This window comes from Danio aesculapii, chromosome 3 (assembly GCF_903798145.1).
Source record: "Danio aesculapii chromosome 3, fDanAes4.1, whole genome shotgun sequence".
Classification (NCBI taxonomy): domain Eukaryota; kingdom Metazoa; phylum Chordata; class Actinopteri; order Cypriniformes; family Danionidae; genus Danio; species Danio aesculapii.
The window spans coordinates 46,628,338-46,652,498 of record NC_079437.1 but is presented as its reverse complement, the minus strand read 5'-3'; the positions used below and the strand labels follow the sequence as shown (position 1 = coordinate 46,652,498).

Genomic DNA, 24,161 nt, shown 5'->3' with positions numbered 1-24,161 from the left:
TTGTTTGTTTTTTTTTTGTTGAAACAATGTGAACAGTTTAGTTTATCACAAGAACTACCAGAGTTCTATAACTGTTGAAATGGCCATTCAGACCAATCAGATGTCATATTTTCACTTCATATTTACATTTAAAGCTACTGAGATGTTAGAATTTAGCTTTGAATGTCCTTTATCAAATTATATGCAATAATTTATCTACATATACATTATTGTTTTGTAATATAGCCAAAAGAAATTATAGCCTAGATCTTTAGCGAAAATCTTTTTTTCAATATTCTACAGAAATAGAAACAAATCACCTATTGTACATCTTGGTTGGTAAATTTACAGCAAATGTTCATATTTGAGTTTACCAATTGCTGGTTGTCACTTTTATTTAAACAGTGGGACTCATTCTGCAATATTAGATGTTGTACTTTGTGATTTTAATTGTAAAATGAACTGCTTCAGTATGAATTATAAAAAGTATAGCAGCATAACAATTTTTTTTCTCTCGCTTTTGTCTTTGGGTAAATTTTGTTACTGAGTTAATCGTACTGTATTCTGCTTTCTGCAGTATGACTCTCTTCTCCATGAATGATGCATGCCAAGCTGCCTTAAACTTGCTGAAAGGTATCTTAAAAGCCTGTGCAATTATTTTGTTTGCTTTTTGAAACTGAATTTGTGTCTGAAATGGGTCTATAAAGCCTTAAAACGTATGCCAGTTCACTAGATTTAGGAACAGGTTTTTTGGCCTGGTGGCTAGATTCGTTGGTTTGCCTTCATCCCTAAATGATTCGTAATTAATTACTCAAAGTTATTTATTTTAAGCTTGCATTGGTGTTTAGTGCCCACACAGAAACACATATGAGAACACTAATTTGTTTTACTCTCTCTGTGTATGTGTCGTGACACATCCAGGAAGGTAACCATTACTTCTCAAGAACATCATGTCTGTTGCAGATAAGAAAACCACTTTTTTTCACAATTACAAAGAAATATAAAGGGAATCTAGTCTCGGATGTCTCCAGAATGCATCTGTGAAGTTTCAATTCAAAATACCACCCCCATATTATGTATTTATTAAACCACAGTACAGACGCCCATTTTTAATGGAAGTAAAAGCACACTGTTTTTGTGTGTTTCAATAAATACAAATAAGCTGCTGCTCCCCAGCCGCATTCTAGAAGTAAGTGGAGACTTTACTGTGTCACACACATTCTGAAAGAAAAAATGATTGGTTTTATTTATTATCATGTCTGTCACTCTCACATGACACTTCACTTGTTCATTATTATGGAAGTCTTTTCGCTATATGCTTTTTAAAGCAGCATCCATTTAAACAAAAAAGCAAAAAAAAAAAAAGCACAGCCAACGGCCAGATAACACATCACATAAGAATTCTGTGAGCATAAGCAGCTCTGATGCAAATCACATTTATTTTAGATCTGCAAAATAAAATGGCAGCAGTGTAATAATAGTAGCTACTGCTGTCTATACTATTAATCCTTTCATGTTTTAAATACTCCCACTGACCCCCCTGGAGTTTGAATGCATATATACAGTTAGGTCCATAAATATTGAGACATTGACACAATTTTAACATGTTTGGCTCTATACACCAACACAATTTATTTGAAATAAAACGAACAAGACGTGCTTTAACTGCAGACTGTCAGCTTTAATTTGAGGGTACACTTCCAAATCAAGTGACCAGTGTAGGAATTATTATTATTATTATTATTATTATTATTATTATTATTATTATTATTATTATTATTATTATTATTATTATTATTATTATTATTATTATATGTGCCTCCCACTTGTTAAGGGACTAAAAGTAATTGGACAGGATAATAATCATAAATTAAACTTATACTTTTTTAATACTTGGTTGCAAATCCTTTGCAGTCAATTACAGCCTAAAGTGTTCTCATTCTTTTTTTTTAAGGAATGTTCCAAACAGTTGTTTTGACCAGGCCTAATGTTTTTGCTATCTCTCAGACGAGTTTTTGTTTTTTCAGCCCAATGATGGCTTGCTTGACTGATAGTGACAGCTCTTTGGATCTCATCTTGAGAGTTGACAGTAACAGATTCCAAATGAAATTTTTTTTCTTCCGGAGAAAGCCTTATTTGTTTTATTTTGGCTAGAATAAAAGCAGTTTTAATTTTTTAAACCATTTTAAGGTCAAAATTATTAGACCCTTTAAGCTATTTTGTTTTCTACAAAACAAAACAAAACATCATTATACAATTACTTGCCTAATTACCCTAACCTGCCTAGTTAACCCAATTAACCTAGTTAAGCCTTAAAATGTCATGTTAAGCTGTATAGAAGTGTCTTAAAAATATATCTAGTAAAATATTATTTACTGTCATCATGGCAAAGAGAAAATAAATAGAAATGAGTTATCAAAACTATTATGTTTAGAAATGTGTTGAAATCTTTTTTCCGTTAAACAGAAATTGGGCGAAAAAATTAACAGGGGAGCTAATAATTAAGGCTAATAATACTGACTTCAACTGTATATATGTATGTGTATATATATATATATATATATATATATATATATATATATATATATATATATATATATATATATAGTTTGATTTATCAGGGGTTGCCACAGTGGAATGAACCACCAACTACTCTGGCATATATAGTTTATACTGGGAACATCCTTCCAGCTGCAAACCAGTACTGCAGTGATTTCTACTGATTGGTGGTAAAAGAGCAGATTGTTAGCAGTCAAACGTGAGGCTTGTGACGTCACAATTGAAGGAAATCTGGAACGGCATGTTTTCAGACACTGCTTCTAAATTATGGGGATTGAAAAAAATTTGGTGAATTTTTAGTATTATAGGCTGGCTGTTTTTACCTTTTATTGACACATCAGTGTTTAAACACCATGTGAAATTTGCATAATAGGTCCCCTTTAAAATTCTACAGCTAACACAAACAATTGCAAGCACATACAAGTATACTGAAGCCATTTTACTTCTGTCACAAATGATAAATTACAGAAATGATTACTTTCTTCCAAAAGCCTAAAAACCTTACAAACACCATACAGGGAAACTCTCATCACAGATATGGCAGTCTTACAGTGAATAAGAACATAATGTCTCTTCCTCTCAGTCTCAAGATCTCTCATATCAAGCTGACTGTTTGCACGCTTTCCTGTGTATTTCCTCATCCTGACAAATGACGTTTCTTGTCTCATGAAAACAACATGTACAAATGCTAAGCATACAATACATCATTGAGACTCTTGGGTATGTTGTGCAGTTTGTTGTACAATTATTTATATATTATTTTAGCATTAAAAAATAACTTTTTATATGATTGTATGTTTAAATATTGTATTTTAACTGATGATTAATAAATTATTTTTTAAAAGTGGTAACTCTTTATAATAAGGTTCCATAAGCTAATGTTGCTGTATTTATTAACATGAATAATCAATGAACAATACATTTATTACAGTTTTTATTCATCTTTGTTAACGATAGTTAATAAAAATAGAGTTGTTCATTGTTAGTCATAGTGCATTATATAATTATGCATTACTACATGGTAATAAACTGAGTAATAAATGCAGTACAAGTGTTGTTCATTCTTAATTCATGTTAATAAATACAATGACTAACATTGTAACATGTGCTCACCGGCCCTGCTTGCACTGCTTGACGTGAATGAGATGAACTGAATAAACAATAATAACTGTGCTGTTCTCACGGATAGTGTCTGATATTGCACAGTTGACAGGCCTGTAGCCAGGAGTGGTTCGGAATAACAACCCCCCCCCACCGACCCCCCCCCCCCCCCCCCCCCCCCCGGACAAAGATGCAGAATTTGTCCCATACATGAGCTCATTTGTCTAATTTTAACTGATACGCCATCATAAATAGTAAAAACAACCCATCAAAAAATCTATTTGACAAGGAGCCAATTGACAAGGAGCCAAATTAAACTTTAGTGGTAATGCTGTTCACTGTCCCAAGTGTCTCTCTCTATATATATATTTTATTTTTTTATTTTTTATGTTTTTTGCTTTTGTTTTTTGCTTAAATTTTTATTTCAATTAGCTGTCAAGACCATGTTGTATGTTGTCAATATCCATATATTCAGTAAGTATTAAGTATTTGTAACGTAAATATTAGGTATTTAATATTAGTATATTCAACACAGGCTCATTGTGAAAACGTACCTCCACGGACGTTTCTGGAGACAGCAAATTACGTAGGCGGAGGTACACATGGCTGCATTTCATTTCTTTAAACGAACGCTATGGAGCGGTGTGACGCCGTTCCCTTTTGCGCTTACCAGCTGACCGATTACCTCCGTATGGACGGCATTCCGGCTGCAACCAGTTTGTCCCGTTAGCGCACCACGTCCGTCTGCGGATTTGAGATGCAGAGAGGAGTTGACCATTAAGACGGGGGCTCGAGTCCGGTGAAGAGCGGTTCCAGAAAGCGGGTAAGACAAAAACAAAATCCAAAATATAAAACAAACAAGTGAATAGCAGGGTGAGAATGTGGTAAAAAAAAATCAGATGAGGGCTTTTAATTTTTTGGATTGCTTTTGAAACGTGTTGGTTGGGTATAGGGAAGTGGGTGGGCGGGTCAATCGATAAAATTGGTTGGGTTTAGGGAAGGGAGAGGGTGGGTCAGCCGATTGTTCGCTCAGTCAGTCAGAAAGTCTGTCAAAAAGTGAGTCCACAGCGGCCTCTGGTGGGTTTATGCGAGAACAGCAGGCGCGAATGGCACTCGCGAGGGAAATTTGAGTTCTCGAAAAGCATACACAGCGACCTCTGGTGGATTTGCGAAGACAAAAACAGTAAAAAAACGTGCCACCGGGACGTATTTCGTGGTCTCCAGAAACGTCCGTGGAGGTACGTTTTCAGAATGAGCCTGGGTTGAGTATATTAATTAAAAAATGAAGACGTGTCAAAAGCCTTTTCCTCTTTGACTGCAATTATGATCAAAATATGTACAGTATTATCCTACAAACTCAAGCATCCCCCCCCCCCACTTATGCTGTTTTTCAAAATGTCATCATTATTGTGCATTATTGCATTACACTTGATGGTTGGATGGATAGATTTCAATTATATGTATGAAAGGTATCTGTAGTTAAGTCTATAGTTGGGTGTTCTTTTTCTCTCTAACCAGAAAAGCCTTGAAATGGCAATAAATGTTTTGATATGTACACTGGAAGACATACCATTTCTTCCAAAGTACTTCAAAAAATTACCTTAACCATCCTCGACTCTTATAAGATTGTACACCTACACTGTAGCTGATCGTACTGTAGGTGTTTCATTTTGGCCATGTTCTTAGAGCTCTTCATAAATCATCCCATATCCCCTCAAAACATTAGCACACCGCAGTCTATCCACACGGCCTCACATGGCACACAGCATTCAGCCAGACGAGGTCAGCACGGGGTACTGCATTAAATACTGCATCAACTGCATGATCTGTCAGTAAGAGGCAGTCAACTGAACTCAACTATATGCATGAGAAAGGAGAGGCAGTAAAATGTTTAAAAGCCTGTTATTTTTTACAGACTGAAGGTGCTATTTCAGTTTTGAATGTCTCCAAGAATAGGTTTACAAACATATAACACTTTTATTATCATATTAATTATCTTTTTCTTTCTCTTAGTACCTGAAATGGTTTACTTAAAGTAATATGTAACACTTTACTTAAAGGGGATGTTCATAAAATGGTCATTAAACCTTTAAAATCATGAGTATGCAAAATAGTTTATGCATGCTTATGAAAACTGCCTGTAAGTGTCATTCACTCAGTTACAGCATTGCATAGATGCAAAGATACTATACTAATACTATACTAATTCTACTACTACTAATAATAATAATAATATTAAAATAAAAAACTTAGGAATTTTGTACTGTTTCAATCCAAATATCTAAAAAGATCTTAAATCAAGATACATACTAGACACATGAAATTATGTCTTGTTTTCTGAAAAAACCTCAATATTAAGTAATTATTTGCTTAAAACAAGCTAAATTATTTGCCAATGGGGTAAGAAAAATAATCTGAATAATCTTCTAAACTGAAGTTTTAAGCATTACTTAATTTTCTCATGTCAATTTTCTTGCCTAGTCTTAATTTAAGATTTTTAAGATATTTGGACTGGAAACGAGACAAAATTACCAAGTAAGAAAAGTGTTTGCAGTGCAGCTATACATGACAACAGATTGAAAAATGAATTATCCAAAAAAAAGCAGAGTGAATAAAAACGTGTCTTTAGTCTTGCAATGCAAAGTGCAAAGTAACTATACCACCACCGCTTTATTACTGTTATTAACCCTTTCACTGGTGAGTTTAAAAGATTCTATCTGGCCCCGGGAGTGAGTTTTGTAAGGCGATCATTACGTTCACCCTTAATGTTTCTGTGGCGACACGTCATGTTTGTTTCTGTGGCGACACGTCATGTTTGTCATGTGACACACCATAGCCACAATAGCGCTGTATGACAGATGTATCCCTTTTATTATGATTTTCCGTTTTGATAACAAACATTCACACGCTTGCTCATGTCATCAACTACCTCATATTTCAATTTACAAAAACGTGTGAGTGTTTTTGTTGTTTAAAAGATGTATAAACGATCTTGATCATGATCTATAACGTGAGATGGGCATCGCCATGTTTACTTGTGGCCACACGTTTTGCCTCATTCATAAAAGCAGAACTTGCAGGATTCAGCATGTAAATTCACCAGTTACTCCCAAAATGCATGCAAGCAAGTGGCTGGCCAGTTGGGAGAAAAATAGATTGAACTTTATTGTTACTTTCACTATGTGCATCTGATATGAATAAAACACATCTACAAATTATATTTGAATGGATTGCTAGACTTCCAAAGACTATTTTGTGTGTTTTACAATCTCTAAATGTATTGTTTTACTAATTCTTGTGTATATTTACATGTCTAAAACAAAATAAGCATTGGGTGGTTAAAACACTGCATAATTGTTTCTCTGGCTCAGCGCCAGCCGCCACGCCAAAGCTCAGTTTGAATTTTTCACGTCATGTTTGTCAAGCTGGGTAACAAGTTAACACCAGCACTAGATACATTACGTTCCTCACTTCAAAACGTCAAACGTCATCTGGGAAACAGTTTAAATTTCTGCTTAGTAAAAAAAAAACCATTAGTGTTCCATTTGGGATGATACTCCATTCATATACTTTGCTGTTGAGTTTGTAAGTGTATAAGTACATAGAGCATAGCGTATAGTGTGCCATATGGGACGCAGCTTGTAACTGAAAACAAACAGGAAGTGCATTTCAAATTTAGATTACAAGGTCAAACCATTTTTTTCTTAATAACATGCACAGATGAATTGTTCACCACAAAACTAGTAATGTGAGCTAACTAAATCAATATATTAGATTTGATTTCATGTGTACTTTAACAATAAGCAATGCTTCTCCATAATGCCATCAAATATTATCTGCAAAGAAAATTGCTCTGAAAGTGACCTTTAACAAAATCAGTTTGTTAAAGTTGCAGTCTGTATTCTGCTGTTGTTTTACACTTGAAGATTTCTAGAGCAACTTCATCATTTTCATTACAGTTACCATACTTCGTGTGAATTCTTAACAGAATTGCAAATTGAGATTAGAATATTATGGTCTAACAGTTTGCAGTTTAACATGTGTTGTTGTTTGACTAGAGCCTCTGAGCTTGGGTTACTTGGCTTATGGTTTGATTTATGATAACTGTTCTGGACTGTCAGGAAGCAATATCGACATAAGCCAAAAAGACAGCAATGGCAGTCTTCCTTCTTCCTGCACCACTGCTCAAGAGTCCTACCTCTATCTTTCTCCGGATCATATATCACATTTCTACTTCACATGCACCCCATTCAAGCTTTAAAACAGATTTATGGTCTGATATCAAAAAATAACCTCGAAAGATGATGCTGGTGGATCTTTTAACTAGTTCTGCAGATATTTATTTCTGGGCAAGCGCTTCAAAACCTTGAAGATACAAGAAGGTGCAAGAAATAATATATTAAGGCTTGACATTAATGCTTGTCTGAGACAAGTAGAGTATTTAAAGCAGAAAGTTAAAGAGGATTTTACTTTCCTGACTGCACAAGTGGCCTAATGGAAACATCACAGTGGTGAGATACCAGCATTGTGGGAAACATAAATCTGAATTTATTTTTTAAGTTTTAACAGCAATTTGTAATGGATACAGCATAGATGGGGTAAAAATGTCATGTTCGTTGAGTATTTACTAAATGATTCAGCATTTTTGAGCAAATCAGGTTAATAACCCAATTATCAAGTAAGTCATTTGCTTTCTTGCATTATGGAATAAATCAGCAGTACTGTATATAGTGTTGCTGTATGGCACTGACGTTGATGGCTGCCTCCGTGTCGTGCTCTGCAGTAGTGTTTGTGTTTTTGTTAGTTTGTCCTGTCTTGAGTCACATTCCTACAATTAGTTTCACCAGAGACAAATTGTTGGACATTCAGGCGCATACACCACCAAATATTTTTCCAAACTTGGATTTATCTGATGTTCTGTTGGACATTGTAGTCGGCGGAGCTGCTCAAACGCTTTCAAACAAGGAAAGCATGCAGGCATGCAGGCATGCTTGTGAAACTCAGACAGCACGGATTTCAGACCGCGTTGCCAAGCATCCATCTGGCAAATCTCCGCTCTCTACCCAACAAAATAGACGAACTCATTCTGCTCTCTCAGACAAACAGGGATTTTCTGCATTCAGCTGCTCTGTTTCACGAAAACCTGGCTGAACGACACCATACCGGACAACGCGCTTCACCTAACGGGCTATCAGCTGTTCAGAGCGGATCCCGATGAAGAATCAACGCGGAAATCGCGTGGTGGCGGGACGTGCTTTTACATCAATGAAAAGTGGTGTACAGATGTAACAGTTTTAAAGAAGATGTGCTGTCCAGATCTCGAAGCACTGTTTATTAACTGTAAGCCTTTTTACTCCCCACGCTAGTTCTGCTTGTTCATCCTCGTCAGTGTTAACATTCCTCCGCACGTGAGCCTGGCGATACAGAAACTAGCTGATCAGATCACGGTGATAGAGCAACAACACCTGGACTCTGTTTTAATCATTCTCGGGGATTTTAACAAAGCAAAACTATCCCATGAACTGCAAAAATATAGACAGCATGTTACAAGTCCCACAAGAGAAAGTAACATATTGGATCACTGCTATACCACAATTAAGGATGCATACCGCTCCGTCCAACGAGCAGCTTTGGGACACTCTGACCATTGTTTGATTCATCGCATTCCAACCTACAGGCAAAAACTGAAAACAGCCAAACCTGTATTAAGATCTGTGAAAAGATGGACTAACGAAACAGAGCAGGATCTACAAGCCTGTTTCGACCTCAGTCTGGATGAGCTCACAGAGACTGTAACTCAGTTTCTGTGAAGACGTGTGCATTCCTACCAGGACTACCAAGTTTGAAAAACATCACAAACTACAAGACACCATCCCCCAGCACTGTAGACAATGAACGACTTGCGAACGACATGCATGAGTTTTACTGCCGGTTTGAGAAAACCCCCCACACCCACTCTGAACTGCTCTTCATGCCACCATTAACACCTCCACCACCCCCCACCTTCCCCATACCTGCACTTCAGTTCAGTGAAGATGAGGTGCGCCAGATCTTCCAGAAACAGAAGAGGAAAAAAGCACCAGGCCCAGATTTTATAACACCAGCCTGTTTAAAATCCTGTGCTAACCAACTGGCCCCATCTTCACCCTGATCTTCAACAGATCACTGGAGCTGTGTGAAGTGCCCTCCTGCCACAAACGCTCCACCAACATGCCCATCCCAAAGAAACCCAAACTTACAGGACTAAATGACTACAGACCGGTGGCACTAACATCTGTGGTCATGAAGTCTTTTGAAAAACTGGTGCTGGCCCACCTGAAGGACATCACTGAACCCTCACTGGACTCTCTTCAGTTTGCATACAGAGAAAACAGGTCTATGGATGATGCAGTAAATATGGGACTGCGTTATGTTCTGCAACACCTAGACAGACCAAGGACCTATGTGAGGATCTTGTTTGTTGACTTCAGCTCGGCGTTTAACACTATCATCCCAAAACTTCTCCTGCCCAAATTAACTCAGCTCTCTGTACCCACCTCTGTCTGTCAGTGGATCAACAGCTTCCTAACAGACAGGCAGCAGCTGGTGAAGCTGGGAAAATTCTCATCTTGTATCCGCACAATAAGCACTGGCGCCCCCCCAGGGGTGTGTCCTCTCCCCACTGCTCTTCTCTCTGTACACGAATGATTGCACTTCAAGAGACTCCTCTGTCAAGCTCCTCAAGTTTGCAGATGACACCACACTTATCGGCCTCATTCAGGACGGTGGTGAGTCTGCTTACAGACAGGAGGTTAAGGAGTTGGCTGTCTGGTGCAGTCACAACAACCTGGAGCTCAACACACTCAAAACAGTGGAGATGATAGTGGACTTCAGGAGAAACCCCCCTGCTCTTGCCCCACTGAGCATCATGGACAGCATTGTGGCAGCAGTGGAGTTATTCAGGTTCCTGTGCACCACCATCTCTCAGGACCTGAAGTGGGACACTCACATTGACTCCATTGTCAAAAAGCTCAACAGAGGCTGTACTTTCTTCATCAGCTAAGGAAGTTTAACCTCCCAAAGGAGCTGCTGAAACAGTTCTACACCTTAATTATTGAATCAGTCATCTGCACATCAATAACTGTCTGGTTTAGCTCAGCTACTAAATACGATCTCCAAAGACTACGGTGAATAGTTCGGACTGCTGAGCGCATCACTGGTACAACCCTTCCTACTCCCCAAGAACTGTACTTATCCAAAAGGGCTGCAAAAGGGCTGCCAAAATCACTCTGGACCACTCACGCCTCTTTGAACTTTTACCTTCTGGTCGACACTACAGAGCACTGCGCACCAGAACAGCTCAACACAGAAACAGTTTCTTCCCTCAGGCAATCCATCTTATGAACACTTGATGATAATAATTGTGGAACCAACATCACTACTTGCTATACACTTTTATACAGATATACACTTATTTAACTACACACTTTACATGCCAATTTGCACATAACAGCTGCACATATAATGTTGTATATATATACATTCACTACTTACTTGTTTTTTTTTTATATATATTTATAATCTGTTTTTTGTCCTGTCTCTGTAATCCTGTTGCACTGTAGAAGCTCTGTCATGAAAAGAAATTCCTCGTATGTGTAAACATACCTGGCAATAAAGCTCTTTCTGATTCTTTTTGATTCTGATTATGATTCTGATTCTAAAGGATTTTGTTAAATCACTTTTGAAATATTTGAAAATATCATAAAAAAAATTCTACGAAGACCCTAAAGTGATGTGTAACAAAATAATAAAAATAATGAAGCACACATGATACTATGTTGTGAGCACAGGATACATAGAATTTCATATCATAGACATACATATGATTTGTGCACAACTTACATACTGTATCTCATGCGCACAACATATTGTGTGCGCATGACATAGACATTAATGCATACCCATACGCAAGACATGCGTATAGCATGTGCACAACATAATATAGCATGTGCATGACCTAGTATTGCATGTGAACGACATCAACATACACGCATGGCACGACATGGACATATACAGTTGAAGTGAGAATTATTAGCCCCCTTTTAATTGATTTTTTTTTTTTTTCATTTTCCATCATTTTTTTTCAATATTTCCCAAATGATGTTCAACAGAGCAAGGAAATTTTCACAGTATGTCTGATAATATTTTTTTTATATTTTGTCTGATAATATTTTTTTAATATTTGTTTTATTTATGCTAGAATAAAAGCAGTTTTTTTAATTCTTTAAAAACCATTTTAAGGTCAAAATTATTAGCCCTTTTAAGCTATATTTTTTTCAAAACAAACCATCGTTATACAATAACTTGCCTAATTACCCTAACCTGCCTTAATTAACCTAATTAACCTAGTTAAGCCTTTAAATGTCACTTTAAGCTGTATAGAAGTGTCTTGAAAAATATCTAGTCAAATATCATTTACTGTCATCATGGCAAAGATAAAATAAATCAGTTATTTGAAATGAGTTATTTAAACAATTATGTTAAGAAATGTGTTGAAAAAAAATCTTCTCTTCGTTAAACAGAAATTGGGGGAAAAATAAACAGGGAGGACGAATAATTCAGGGGGGCTAATAATTCTGACTTCAACTGTATATCACATGCGCACAACAAATAGTAGGTATGGAAAGTATATAACAAAGAGTGAAAAAATTAAGGGGGTCTGAAAACTTTCTGTACCCGCTGTATATATCACATGCGCACACAAAGGTCTTTATTTACTTATTTTTTCATGACACATTAGGGGCTCCGCATTTTAAACACCCAGACAAAAATTTTAATGTGTCTGCCTTTTTTCTTAAGTTTGTAAACCTTTTCACAGTGGTGGACATAAACAAAGTAATATAATTCCTTACTACACTTACAGTAAGCATTTTTTTCAGGGATCTGTACTTTAATGAAGTTTTTCCATTTAGAAAGACTTTTTTACAGTGGTCGAGAGAGCTTAAGGTGCTGCAATTTAAGAAAACGCATGCAATTACAAAAAACACCAGCAAATTAAGAAAAGATCTTTATTCGTTTTACTGTACATGTGCTGCAAATCCTCACAACGCATACACATTAAAAAGTGCTGCATTTTCCCACAACGCAAACCAACTAATAAAAGAATAACTACAGCAGTCGCGATCTGATCTTATATGAAGCAAGAAATCACAATAATATATAATGACGTGTGCAGGTGCTGTAGTGGTGTCCCATTTCTTAGGGGTAAATTTTTTAACCCTTTCCCTTCACACTCGGTTTTAAGGGCCAAGGGGAAGGGGAAAGGGTAGGGGTACCAAAATAGAATTGGGATTGGGCCTAAACCTAAAGCAAAGATCACAGATTCACCAAGAGGCGACACTCTGTTGCTATTTGGGAAACAGCCACTAGATGCCGCTAGTGTCATGCGGTGGCCATTTTGGAATGAAACTTCCATGAGGACAACAGCACGGATAACTAATGTTAGACAGAATAAATTAAAATATTGAGTTAAATATGACCTTAAATATTATACTATACTATACTGTACTATACTATACTATATTATACTATACTATACTATTATGTGAAGCTGCTTTGACACAATCTACATTGTATAAGCGCTATACAAATAAAGGTGAATTGAATTTAATTGAACTATACTATACTGAGTACACCCCTTTTGAAAAGTAACATTTTAAACAATATCTCAATGAAAACAAACACAATGTCCAAAATGTTGACAAGACCAAGTTCAATATAATAACATGATTAACAAAATAACTTAAATTACTTTTTTTTTTTTTTTTTTTTTACTCAAATTAGGGTGATGCTAAAAATCAAAAACTACTTCATCTAGTTTGTATAGGCTCCTTGATTTTTAATGACACCAAGACTTCTAGTCATGGAATGAACAGGTTGGCTACATTTTGCAACATCCTTATTTTCTATTCTTAAAAATTAGCCCTCTTTTAGAGTTGCTCAAAGAGATGCTCAACTTAATGTTTCTTCAGAATTCCCTATGTGTTCAATTGGATTCAGATCAGGAGACATATTTATAATAATATATTCACATATTTTACAAAAAAGATTTAGTACTCCTTCTTTAACAGACAACACTGGACAAAAATGGTATTATAACATAATACTACAACAAAAAGTGTACTGTCAGTCTGTCATCAACATCCCATTTTGAAAATCATGTTAATTTAATTTAACATTTCAGTATTAATGTTTATTATGCCAGTGCTTAAACTATTAAATTAAAGTCATTTAAAGTAAAAAAAAGTGACAGTTTTAAGAAAACAAGTATGGTTAATATATTAAAAAGTGCTAATAATCACCAGTCTAGTGATTGTAAGTGTTGTATTGTCGTCTTTAAGGTTTAGCTTTTACTGTGATTTTTAAATAAATAAATAAAAAAAAAACTTTCACTCCAAAATGGCGGAATGACGGGGCTGTTGCTGAGCGCTGCTGTTGCAATGGAACATGCTCTTGGGTGTCACCTCTTGGTGATCATATGCTCTTTGCCTAAATTGAGTAAATCGTTTTTTCACTACAACGTTCAATCTGTTGAAGCTCTGGGCTTGTTTCTATGCAATAACAAAGTCCTAACAAGGAGAATGGGTCAAATTAAGACTCAAAGCATGTTGCAAATGTCTGCTCTGTAGCTAAGTTTCATTGTCAGTAAGTGCAGAAAACCCTGCTTTGAAATGAACACAGTGGTTTTGTGAATCATGACATACTGTATGTACATTTGGATAGAGCAAAGAGAAAAAACACAGGTTCAGAAAATGATATATCTGCGGACAGTTTCCCCCTATACAACTGGTGTTTTTCACCTGCAACATTATCTATTATACCCAAGGTAGGATGTTTTGGTGGCAGTTCTTTTTTTCCACACATTCTTTAACACAGTGAGATGAAGGTAAACTTACACACTGATGTAGCGTATACGTGATAATTCATTCCAACTTCATTACATTTCTGTATGCTCCCTGCTGTTTTTAGGTCAGTAATGAATTAAATGTACTGTATGTTTTCAGAATGAGAATTGTTGTCATTGGTTCGATGAAATAAGCTTATTTTCAGATGTATATGAACTGTTCGATCAAGGTACATGTTGGTAATGCACACTGTGTGAACAGGTTTGAGAGGTGGCTTCAGTATTGCACAATGCTTGTTAGCAGTTAAAAAAAACTGCAACAATGACAGCATATAAATAATTTTTGGCTTTAATGAAGTGGGAAGATTGAGTTTGGGGTTAGCGATTCTGTGTCCTTTTTGCAAAATACAATATTCGATCTTTTTTGGTACATCTTTGGGGGGATAGCTTATGTTTGTTTTTTCTTCTTAGTAATAACTGACATGCTGACAGGTGGCAATTTCGATATTGAAAAAAAAGCACATGGACAGTTTATTACATTATATTTGGTAAGATAAACACAATTACCATCTTTAATTTCTATGTGAAACTGCATCAAATACCATCAAAACGGTAGCAAAATTACCCTTGTACAACAGATGCTAATTAAAGATGCAAAGATGCTAATTAAATGTATGTGCAAAACTGGATTATTGCATAAAAGACATGCAAATAAAGCAGCATTTCAATCCAATGAGTCAAAGAGAACAAAATCGTCACTTCCTGTTTAACTGGTGTGAATTATCAACAGTAAAGACGGAATTTACTGAGGTAGGATAAGCTGCATCAATCTTTTCTTTTTATAATAAATTAATTGCACCTCAGAAGACAATGCCGACACACAATGCACACATGGTGGCATTTGAAAGAGTGGGACGTGGAGCACAGACAGTTTTGACAGTTAATATAATACCACTGATACTGAAATGGTTACTGTGTTATAGAATGACCAAAACAACATTTTAGATGTTTTACAGTGTGCTCAGCCTGCTGGTTTGTACACTCACGCATTTTATCATCACATGATCTCTTAAAACAAAATCACATGACCTTTTTTAATGCGCATACTTGAATTTGTTCAGTAAAAGTGCTTTCATCGTAGTTTATGTGCATTTTTTCTCATCGAGTAAAAGGTTTATCCTACTCAGTTATGCGCATTTTCAAAAATTATACGCATCTTGTCATTTCCATCAACCGTTTTTTTTTTTAAATAATAATATCCAAAATACGCATAAAATAGTTGGATGGAAACACTGACAGAATGTAGACGATGCCATTCCGTTAAATTTAGTTCGCTACATACATTAAGCCACACTAATTTTCAATCAATAAACATTTATAAAAAAATTTGAAAATATACTAAAAAGTTGGATTATTCTGGTTAGCCATGTTGTACTGCTCTTATTTTGAACAATACTGTATATAGCATACATTGAATCCTTAAAAACCATGCTATGATGCTTGCTTTCAGTTTTCATGCCTCCCCATACATTTGTTTTTCCAAGTTCAGCCCCTGCTTATTGACTTATAAAGAGAAATTTGTCCTCATAACTTCGTATACCCATTACTGTGTTTATTTATTTTTCATCTAAAACAATTAGAACCAAAGGGATTTGGCTTGAAACAAAATCCTGGTAAACTTACAGACAGCTGGAGTAAACAATCAGAACCACAGGCAGGCCTTGAAGTGTTGTGCAATGATCTTCTAACAGCATCTGTGGATTGTGTTTTGTTGTGAGTAGTAAAGCCCAGTTCACAGACAGTTCCAGGCCAACCACATCCGAGACGCATGTGGCTTTATGGGACACATGAATAGAGCTTGGTTTAGAGGGCCCAGCATGGTAAATAACCATCAGCATGCAGCACAGCTACAAGTTAAGACAAAAGCAAGATGTTTTACCCCAACAGACCACTTTTAAATGCTTTGATGCCATTCCTTGCTAGCCATTAATAAAACATCTCAACACAACAACACTAAATATAGGGATGGAAACTGTGAGGAATGTAAAGCTCTCAGAGGATTCAGATTCCAGATTGTGTGGTAAAGTACTGCATCTTTTGAACAAACTCAAAGTAATTAGAGCGATTCTGTTCCTTTAAAAATATAAACGAGTAACTTCTCAGCTCATGTCAAGATAATGACTTAAAGGAATAGTTCACCTCAAAATTTTAATACAATTTACTCAAGCCATTCTTGGTCTATGTGGGGGGTTTTTGTTCTGTCAGACCAACACATTAAGAGTAGTTTAATTTTTATCCTGGCTCGTCTATAGTAGGGCTGGGCGATTCAGGAAAGAAATTATCATGACATAATGTTTAATATTTTTTACAAACTATTTAGGAATATTAGGATTTTTTTATTTATTTATTTTGATTTACCAACATTACTAAGGCAAACAGTTTTAATGGTCAAAAACTAAAAAATAAACAAAATATCACGTCTCTTATGTCTTACAATAAAATAAACATAATGGACTGAAACTTGATAAAAAAATGCTACAAAGTGTGTGCAATGATAAAGTGTAAATGCTGAACAATCAAGCAAACTTTAAGATAATCAACATCTGTAGATTGTCAATAATAATTATACAGTAATCCACAAACTCTATTAACAAAACAAATTATGGTAATCAAATCTGAGCTTTCACGTAAAAGAACTAACCATCATTATTCAAATACATTTTGCAACAATACAAATTGTGAAGTTAAATGACTATATTAATCCCTATTCTAAAAAATCTTTCAGATGGGGAGCTAATGGCTGGGATGCACAAGAAAAGAAACCAAAAAGCCACTCTGGCGACATCCTTAAATCATTTTTAATTTGCAATGTCTTCACTGCTGCTTGTCATGGCACACTTTTTCGCATGTGTTGTTATTCTGACCTGAGATGCCGAAATCCAAAGTCTGTGTGTCTAAAAAATGTGCAAAAAAAAACGAGCTTGTGGATTCGGTTTCCTTTACCATTTTCATTGCGCTTTGTGCTCGTGCTCCCCTGGCGTCTCTCATAACTAGGCGACCATCAACCATTTTCTCAGAGAATGAAAATCGAACAAACCATTGCTATATAGGATATTGGCTCTTGCTATAGATATAACCATTGCTATATAGGATATATAGGATAGTGGCTCTTATTTTGAAGGTTCCAAATGTGCATAAATCTGTTGTAAAACTAACCTCAGAAAACTACACTGCCATGTGATTAATACACATCTTATAAAGTAGATCAATGGGTTTTTGTAACAGAAATATTTACATTTTTTTATTATAAACTCCAATTTCTGACTTCCTGTGGAAGCTGAATGCATGTTATATGTGACTGATGTATATGAGGCATGAGGAAAAACAGGTAATCACATGTACGTGGCATTGTAAGAGTGATATACGGTTTAACATTATACAGTAATACCAAGCCAACTTGTTTTGCTGTTTGTTGTTGTCTACTGTGGTAAGTGGTTCCTGCTAGACGTGTTTTATGTCATGTGCCAAATGTTGTATATGTTGCACGTAATGTGCATTCGGTCACGACCAGAAGTCAGTAATTGGAGTTAAAACTTAAAAATGTTGAAGTATTCAACATTCAAAAACACATCCCGAAGGGCTAGTGTCCTGCAGAGTTTAGCTCCAACCCCAATTAGACACACTTGAATCAACTAATCAAGCTCTTACTAGGCATGCTAGAAACCTCCTGGCAGGTGTGTTGTAACAAGTTGGAGCTAAACTCTGCAGGACATTAGTCCTTCAGGACCAGGTTCGGCCACCCCTGCCCAGGTGGCAAATGGGGTTAGTTTGATGATGGATTTATGCACTTTTGGAAGTTTGATAATTTAATAAATAAATATAAAACTATCCAACTATCCAACACCATTAAACAGCATGGAAAAGCCAAGATAAAAGGATGACTTGAGGGTGACTAAATTATGTACTACTTTTTTTTTTTTTTTTTTTTATTCTTAGGAGAACTTTTCCTTTTAGTAGGGGAATCGGTCAAACTAATTCAGTAATGGATTGAATTTATGCTGTACAGTGAATGAAACTTAAGTGATTGTTCAACCACTCAAGTTATCAGTGATCTAGGTTATCGTTTCTCTTCACTATATTATTAAAGAAGAGTTTTAGCTGAAACTGTGGTCCTTGGAAATTCATTAAATGAAAGGAAATGACAAGCAACACTTACAGAGTAAAGAAAAAAATAAACATGGCTTCTCATAATACATTGAGCTTTTATGATGATCCAATACCCAACCCACACATTAGACTAATACAGCCCTAACCTTAAAACAGCAGTTGACTTTCAAACTGCTGTAATGTGATGAAGCAAACTGCCCTGTGCCATTATATTCCACATGACTTTGCCACGTCCTTGTCTATGTCCAAGATACTGGGGTGGGAGACTGATTAGTCTCTTGTCACACGCCACACCATCCATTGCCACTGAAACATTGATTCTCAATCCCATTACTTGGCCAGTCAGAGTAACAGATTGCTGCTGACTCCAGCCCGTTATAGAGCATGTATATCACCCAGGCAGTCTACAGTTACTCTGAATATGTCCTCATAAAGCCAGAGGAAAGGCTGAATATGCTACAAACTGAACAGATTGTAAAGGAGGCCTATTATATGTTGCTGTTTTGAACATGAAAAAGACCTGCAAAGTTACAAAGCGCAAAGTGGCATCAAAGTGAGTTGTTTCTATATGCACTACTTCTGAAATCCAACAAAAGACTTGATTGTAGCCCTCAGCTTCTTGAAGGAACATACATGTCATGGTATTCTGAATTCAAATAAATGCCTGTGCAAGGGGGCGGGGCTGGGTTGTGTTGTGTTAGTAGAATCTCAGTGTTTTGACATAACCTTGTGTATTTGATAGATGGCATGAAAGAGATCTTAATTTAATTTTCATGCAATGAGCCATCTGAGAGCTTGATTTTTGTGCATTCAGAAAACTATACATTAGGATTTTAAACTGACAAGACTTGAAAGCACATGCAGATGTTGTGTTTGTTGTTGCCAGAGTAATGCACTGTAAATCATCTGCCTTTATTTGGAAAATGGATTAGGAGCAGCATCTCGTTTGCATTTAACATTTTTGCTTCCACACAAAAAGGGGCATCTACAACATTATGAAACGTCCGACACACTTGAGGATATTATTACATGTTGTAAAAAAAAAAAGTGCATAATAATCCTTTCAAACAACAGATCATTATCATGCACTTGAATTTTTGGTAACGAGTTGCAGAGAAAAAAACCCCAATCAATCCTACAGTACTCCTATTGCTGATCATGACACGATGCATGGTATAACTCACTTTAGTTCACTAGATGTTTTTTGCCTCAAGCAAATTTTCCTTTTGAACTTTTAATTTTTAACATGTGATTGGGCCAAATGCATGTTCCATAAATGTGCATTCCACATCATTTGTGCTGCTTACATTTGGTGTGAACCCAGCATAAGTGCCAATGTTTCACTGATGTCTATTCATTGTTCTGGCATGTACTATCACAGTGGAATATTTAAATCCCATTTGTCCCATTGCTGACCCAAATAGAACAGTTAATGTAGTTGTTATAAAACACTTTCAATCAGCTTCAGTCCAGCTCCTGTATTTTAGTACTGTTATTTCTGTATTTAAACTAATCAAATTGTAACTGAAGTACCAATATATAATGTCATATCCTTCAAGAGATTTAAGAAAAAAAATACAGATTCATCCAGGATTCTAAAAGCTGTATTTGATCTAAATATATATTAATAAGCTCCATCAATTAATTTTTAAACCTAAATATTTTTTATATTTACAGAAATTAAAATTGCATTAATTACATTTTTATCTAAATTTAAATGACATATTTAGAATAATGAGAACTGTGTTCTTGCTTTAAGATTTAAGTTGTGATTATTTTTGTCCTGCCCCTGTCCTCTATATATATATATATATAGATAGATAGATAGATAGATAGATAGATAGATAGATAGATAGATAGATAGATAGATAGATCTATATATATATCTATATATATATATATATATATATATATATATATATATATATGAAGAGTTCAGATGCAAAAACCTCTAAATGCCATGAAATTTTCTTCTAAAATGATTTTTAGTAATTTCACAAATTTATGGCAAAGAATACATTTATTTCATGGTCTTTATATGTAAATTTCAGATGGCACTTAGAGGTTTTTGAATCTGAACTCTTCATATACAGCATATTATAAGTCTGTAAAATAAACTATTAAAAGTGCTGATTATTGTGATAGTAAGTGTTGTGTTGTTGTCTTTCAGGTTGTATCTAAGCTTTAATGTGCTTTTTAAATAAATAAATAAAAAACAAAGCAGCTGCTTGCCATCACGACAGGAATAAGATCCAATGGACAGCCGATCGCTTTCACTCCAAAATGGTGGAATCCGGGGCTGTTGCTGGGTGCTGCTTTTGCAATGGAACGTTCTATTGAATGTCGCCTCTTGGTCATTCTAAGCTCTTTGTCTGTGGTTACACTGAGTAAACAGCGGTAAGTACGGTGAACCGATGACCTTCACAGCCAATCACAGTCATTTCTGTTGAGCACGTGAACACAATGGCAAAATTAGCAATGTTTAAGAACGGGGTCTACATTGCTCAAATGTTGCGGGAAATCAACGTATTTAAAATTTCTGTACCAATTGGTATCAAATTCCAGTATCGTGACAACCCAATATTTATTCACTTTCGTCCGCGACACCCCTCTGTGATCCACCGCACCAACCCCCAACACCCCACCCCCCCTCCACTTTTGTGCGCGACACCTATCCATCCTCGGGTGCCATATCCTGCCAGATCCGTTACCCCGATCTGTTCCGGAACCTCGCAATTCACAAATTAAGCACTGTATATATACAGTATATACTAACCCTTATGACGAAAGGAATCAAGAGTTTGTGCCCACCATAAACTATAAGAGCTTTCAAGTCTAATCTGTAGACTGGCTTTTACTTTCTGCAATGAGTGTTGACTTGTCCACACTGTAAATCTGTGCAAAGCCCACAGTGTATTTCAGACCAGGGAATCAGATGAGGAAACTCATATCCTCTCTTCATCTTGAGCTAGTTCTGATTTACAGTCAATACACATACATGCACACACACACGAGAGAGATGAGGGAAATTCTGTTATGGTAAGCAGAATATCCCTCAGAAACAGGAATGCATGAGTGCAATTGAATCAAGCACAGGACCTTGCACCGGTCAAGATGCCTTTTCAGCCGTAATTCCTCAGTCGTGATTGGGAGTGTCCGTGGCCCTCATATTGCTCAATCTGATTACAGTGGTGAATGTTACATAATAGCTTGTTACAGCTTCCCAATCAGTGAGCCATTCAAACGCTGATCTGCATGCGAAGTGCATATCAAGGGTGCCTGGTAAAAACACAGACAGGATGGAAACCGAAACAGCAAGAGACCCCCCCTCCCTCCGCACCACAGATTCACTTCAACAGTAGCTGATTCATTAGTATGCTGTGCGTCACCTTGTCCAGGGATGATTTTGACTGCATTTATGGCAATATCTACTTTCTTTCCTCACCTATGTCACTTTTTCATGCTGCTTAGATCACAGGTGCACCATATGATGGAGGGGCATTGCTTGTAAAGAATGGTGTGATCCAACGGCAAACATGCAGCTAAAGCCCCCACTGTGTTCTGGTCGACTGGCCCTCTCTCACCGGCCACGCATGCAGAGCGATCCCTAAACTGCTTGATTCTACAATGTGCTGAAGCAGAATATACAAAAAACGCGTGTGCATGCGAATGTCAGTGTTACGGGTCAACATCAACCACAAAGCTCCTCAACCACAAAGCTGCCCTCAAAGGCCATGAGACACCACAGGCTGCCGAATTCTCGAGGAAGTAAACAGCAGCGCTCAGATATGTCAAACACACAGACGTTATGCAACAGAGCTGCCTTGGGAACACAGGACACACAAGAAGAGGAACACAACAGTTCTGGCTGACTAATGCCAAGTCAGCTCTGTCTATAGCTGCAAACGTGCAATACACAGACTCCCTCTGTAGTGCATGCATGTGCAAGTGCATGAGGGTTATTTATTTATTGACTGAGAGATGCATCAATCACAACTGCATACATATTGTTCAATATATACGAATCTTAATTTCAAAATAGTCAAATTATTAATTTCCTATTAATGAATGTCTAAAAAGACAATGTAGCCCATGTTGATAGATAGATAGATAGATAGATAGATAGATAGATAGATAGATAGATAGATAGATAGATAGATAGATAGATAGATAGATAGATAGATAGATAGATAGATAGATAGATAGATAGATAGATAGATAGATAGATAGATAGATAGACTTTCTTTAACTGACTTTAAAAAATGCTTTTACCAAAACATGGTAAACCAACATGGCAATTCAGTCAAGACAAATGAAAAGGCTACATGATTCACCTCATTGTTAACGTATTCAGTACACATTTAATGGACAATAAACGGTTTTGTGTCTGAAAATGTCATGTTTTTTTACTCACCTGGGTCGAAATGCGAACTGAAGGCAAAACTGGGATTAAATAAAACCGAGGACATGACCACGACAAATGCCGACGCTTTCATGCTCCTCATAAGGCTTCAGCTTGACTGCAGCGAATGTACATTAAATAAGGAGCAAAAAACAGTTTATAAAAGAAAATTGGGCAGGAGGCTGCTCCGGTGCATCATAAAGCTCAGCGCGCGCGTCGCATCATCTCTGCCTCACTTCAGATGCGTCGGATTAAGAAAACAGATGCAGGGAAACATTGCCGCTCGTTTCTGTTATGCGTTTAGCGCGTTTCAGTGTAAACAACGCGCAGTCTCCTCTTCCATCAGGCTGCTTGCCGAACGCTTTTCCGGCGTAAACCGCAGTCTCTCAGCGTCGCTTTTGCTCCATGTGCAGGCTATGCACCAAGATTTTGATGTCTGGCAGTAGTCCAGTATCATTCCTGCAAATGTTTTGCTCTGCCTGCAGCTGTGCCCTTTCGGACACGCAGTGTTTTAAATATAGTCCTGGAGCTCCGGTCAGTTCATTTCTGCGTGTCTGATGGAGTGTGTTGTGTTGAGGGGGATTATTAATGCTGCAGCGGCAGTGACTGTCAGGAGAGCACCGTCACACAGTCAGCAGCACCGTGACGGAATTGGTCACGGAAAAAAAAATTGTAGGTGCACAAAATCTGTTCCGTCGGAAGTGAAAACTTTCACTTGTCTATTGAAATGACCAAACTATAACATAGTACTTCCTTGCTGAAAATACCCATTTGATCCAGTCTAAACTGGTCGTAAAGCTGGTTTAAGAGGGTCTCAAGTGGCCAAAACCCCTATATAACCAGACAGCATGTCATACTGCATAATCAGTTAAATGATTTAAGATGGATTTGTTACCAAGAAATATCGCTCAGGATGTTCTACCACAATGGGCAGTAAACATTGCTGGAAAAAAAATGGTTCACGTTTTGTTATGCAGGAAATGCAGAACCTAAAAATAGATGAGCCTGAATAACAAACAGCCTCTGTCAAGTTAAACTATTCACAATCATTTCAAATTTGAGGCATCCTCT

The 24,161-nt window shown here is 36.6% G+C and overlaps 1 protein-coding gene across 1 annotated transcript in view; it reads right to left on the bottom strand.

Moving 5' to 3' along the window:
- Positions 1-23,675, bottom strand: part of aatka (apoptosis-associated tyrosine kinase a) — a 126,872-nt gene extending 103,197 nt beyond the window's left edge. The window contains exon 1 of the mRNA XM_056454132.1: positions 23,103-23,675. Coding sequence (XP_056310107.1) covers positions 23,103-23,193 — 91 coding nt within the window. The 5' untranslated portion in view covers positions 23,194-23,675. The remainder of the gene's footprint in view (positions 1-23,102) is intronic.
- Positions 23,676-24,161: the final 486 nt, after the last annotated feature.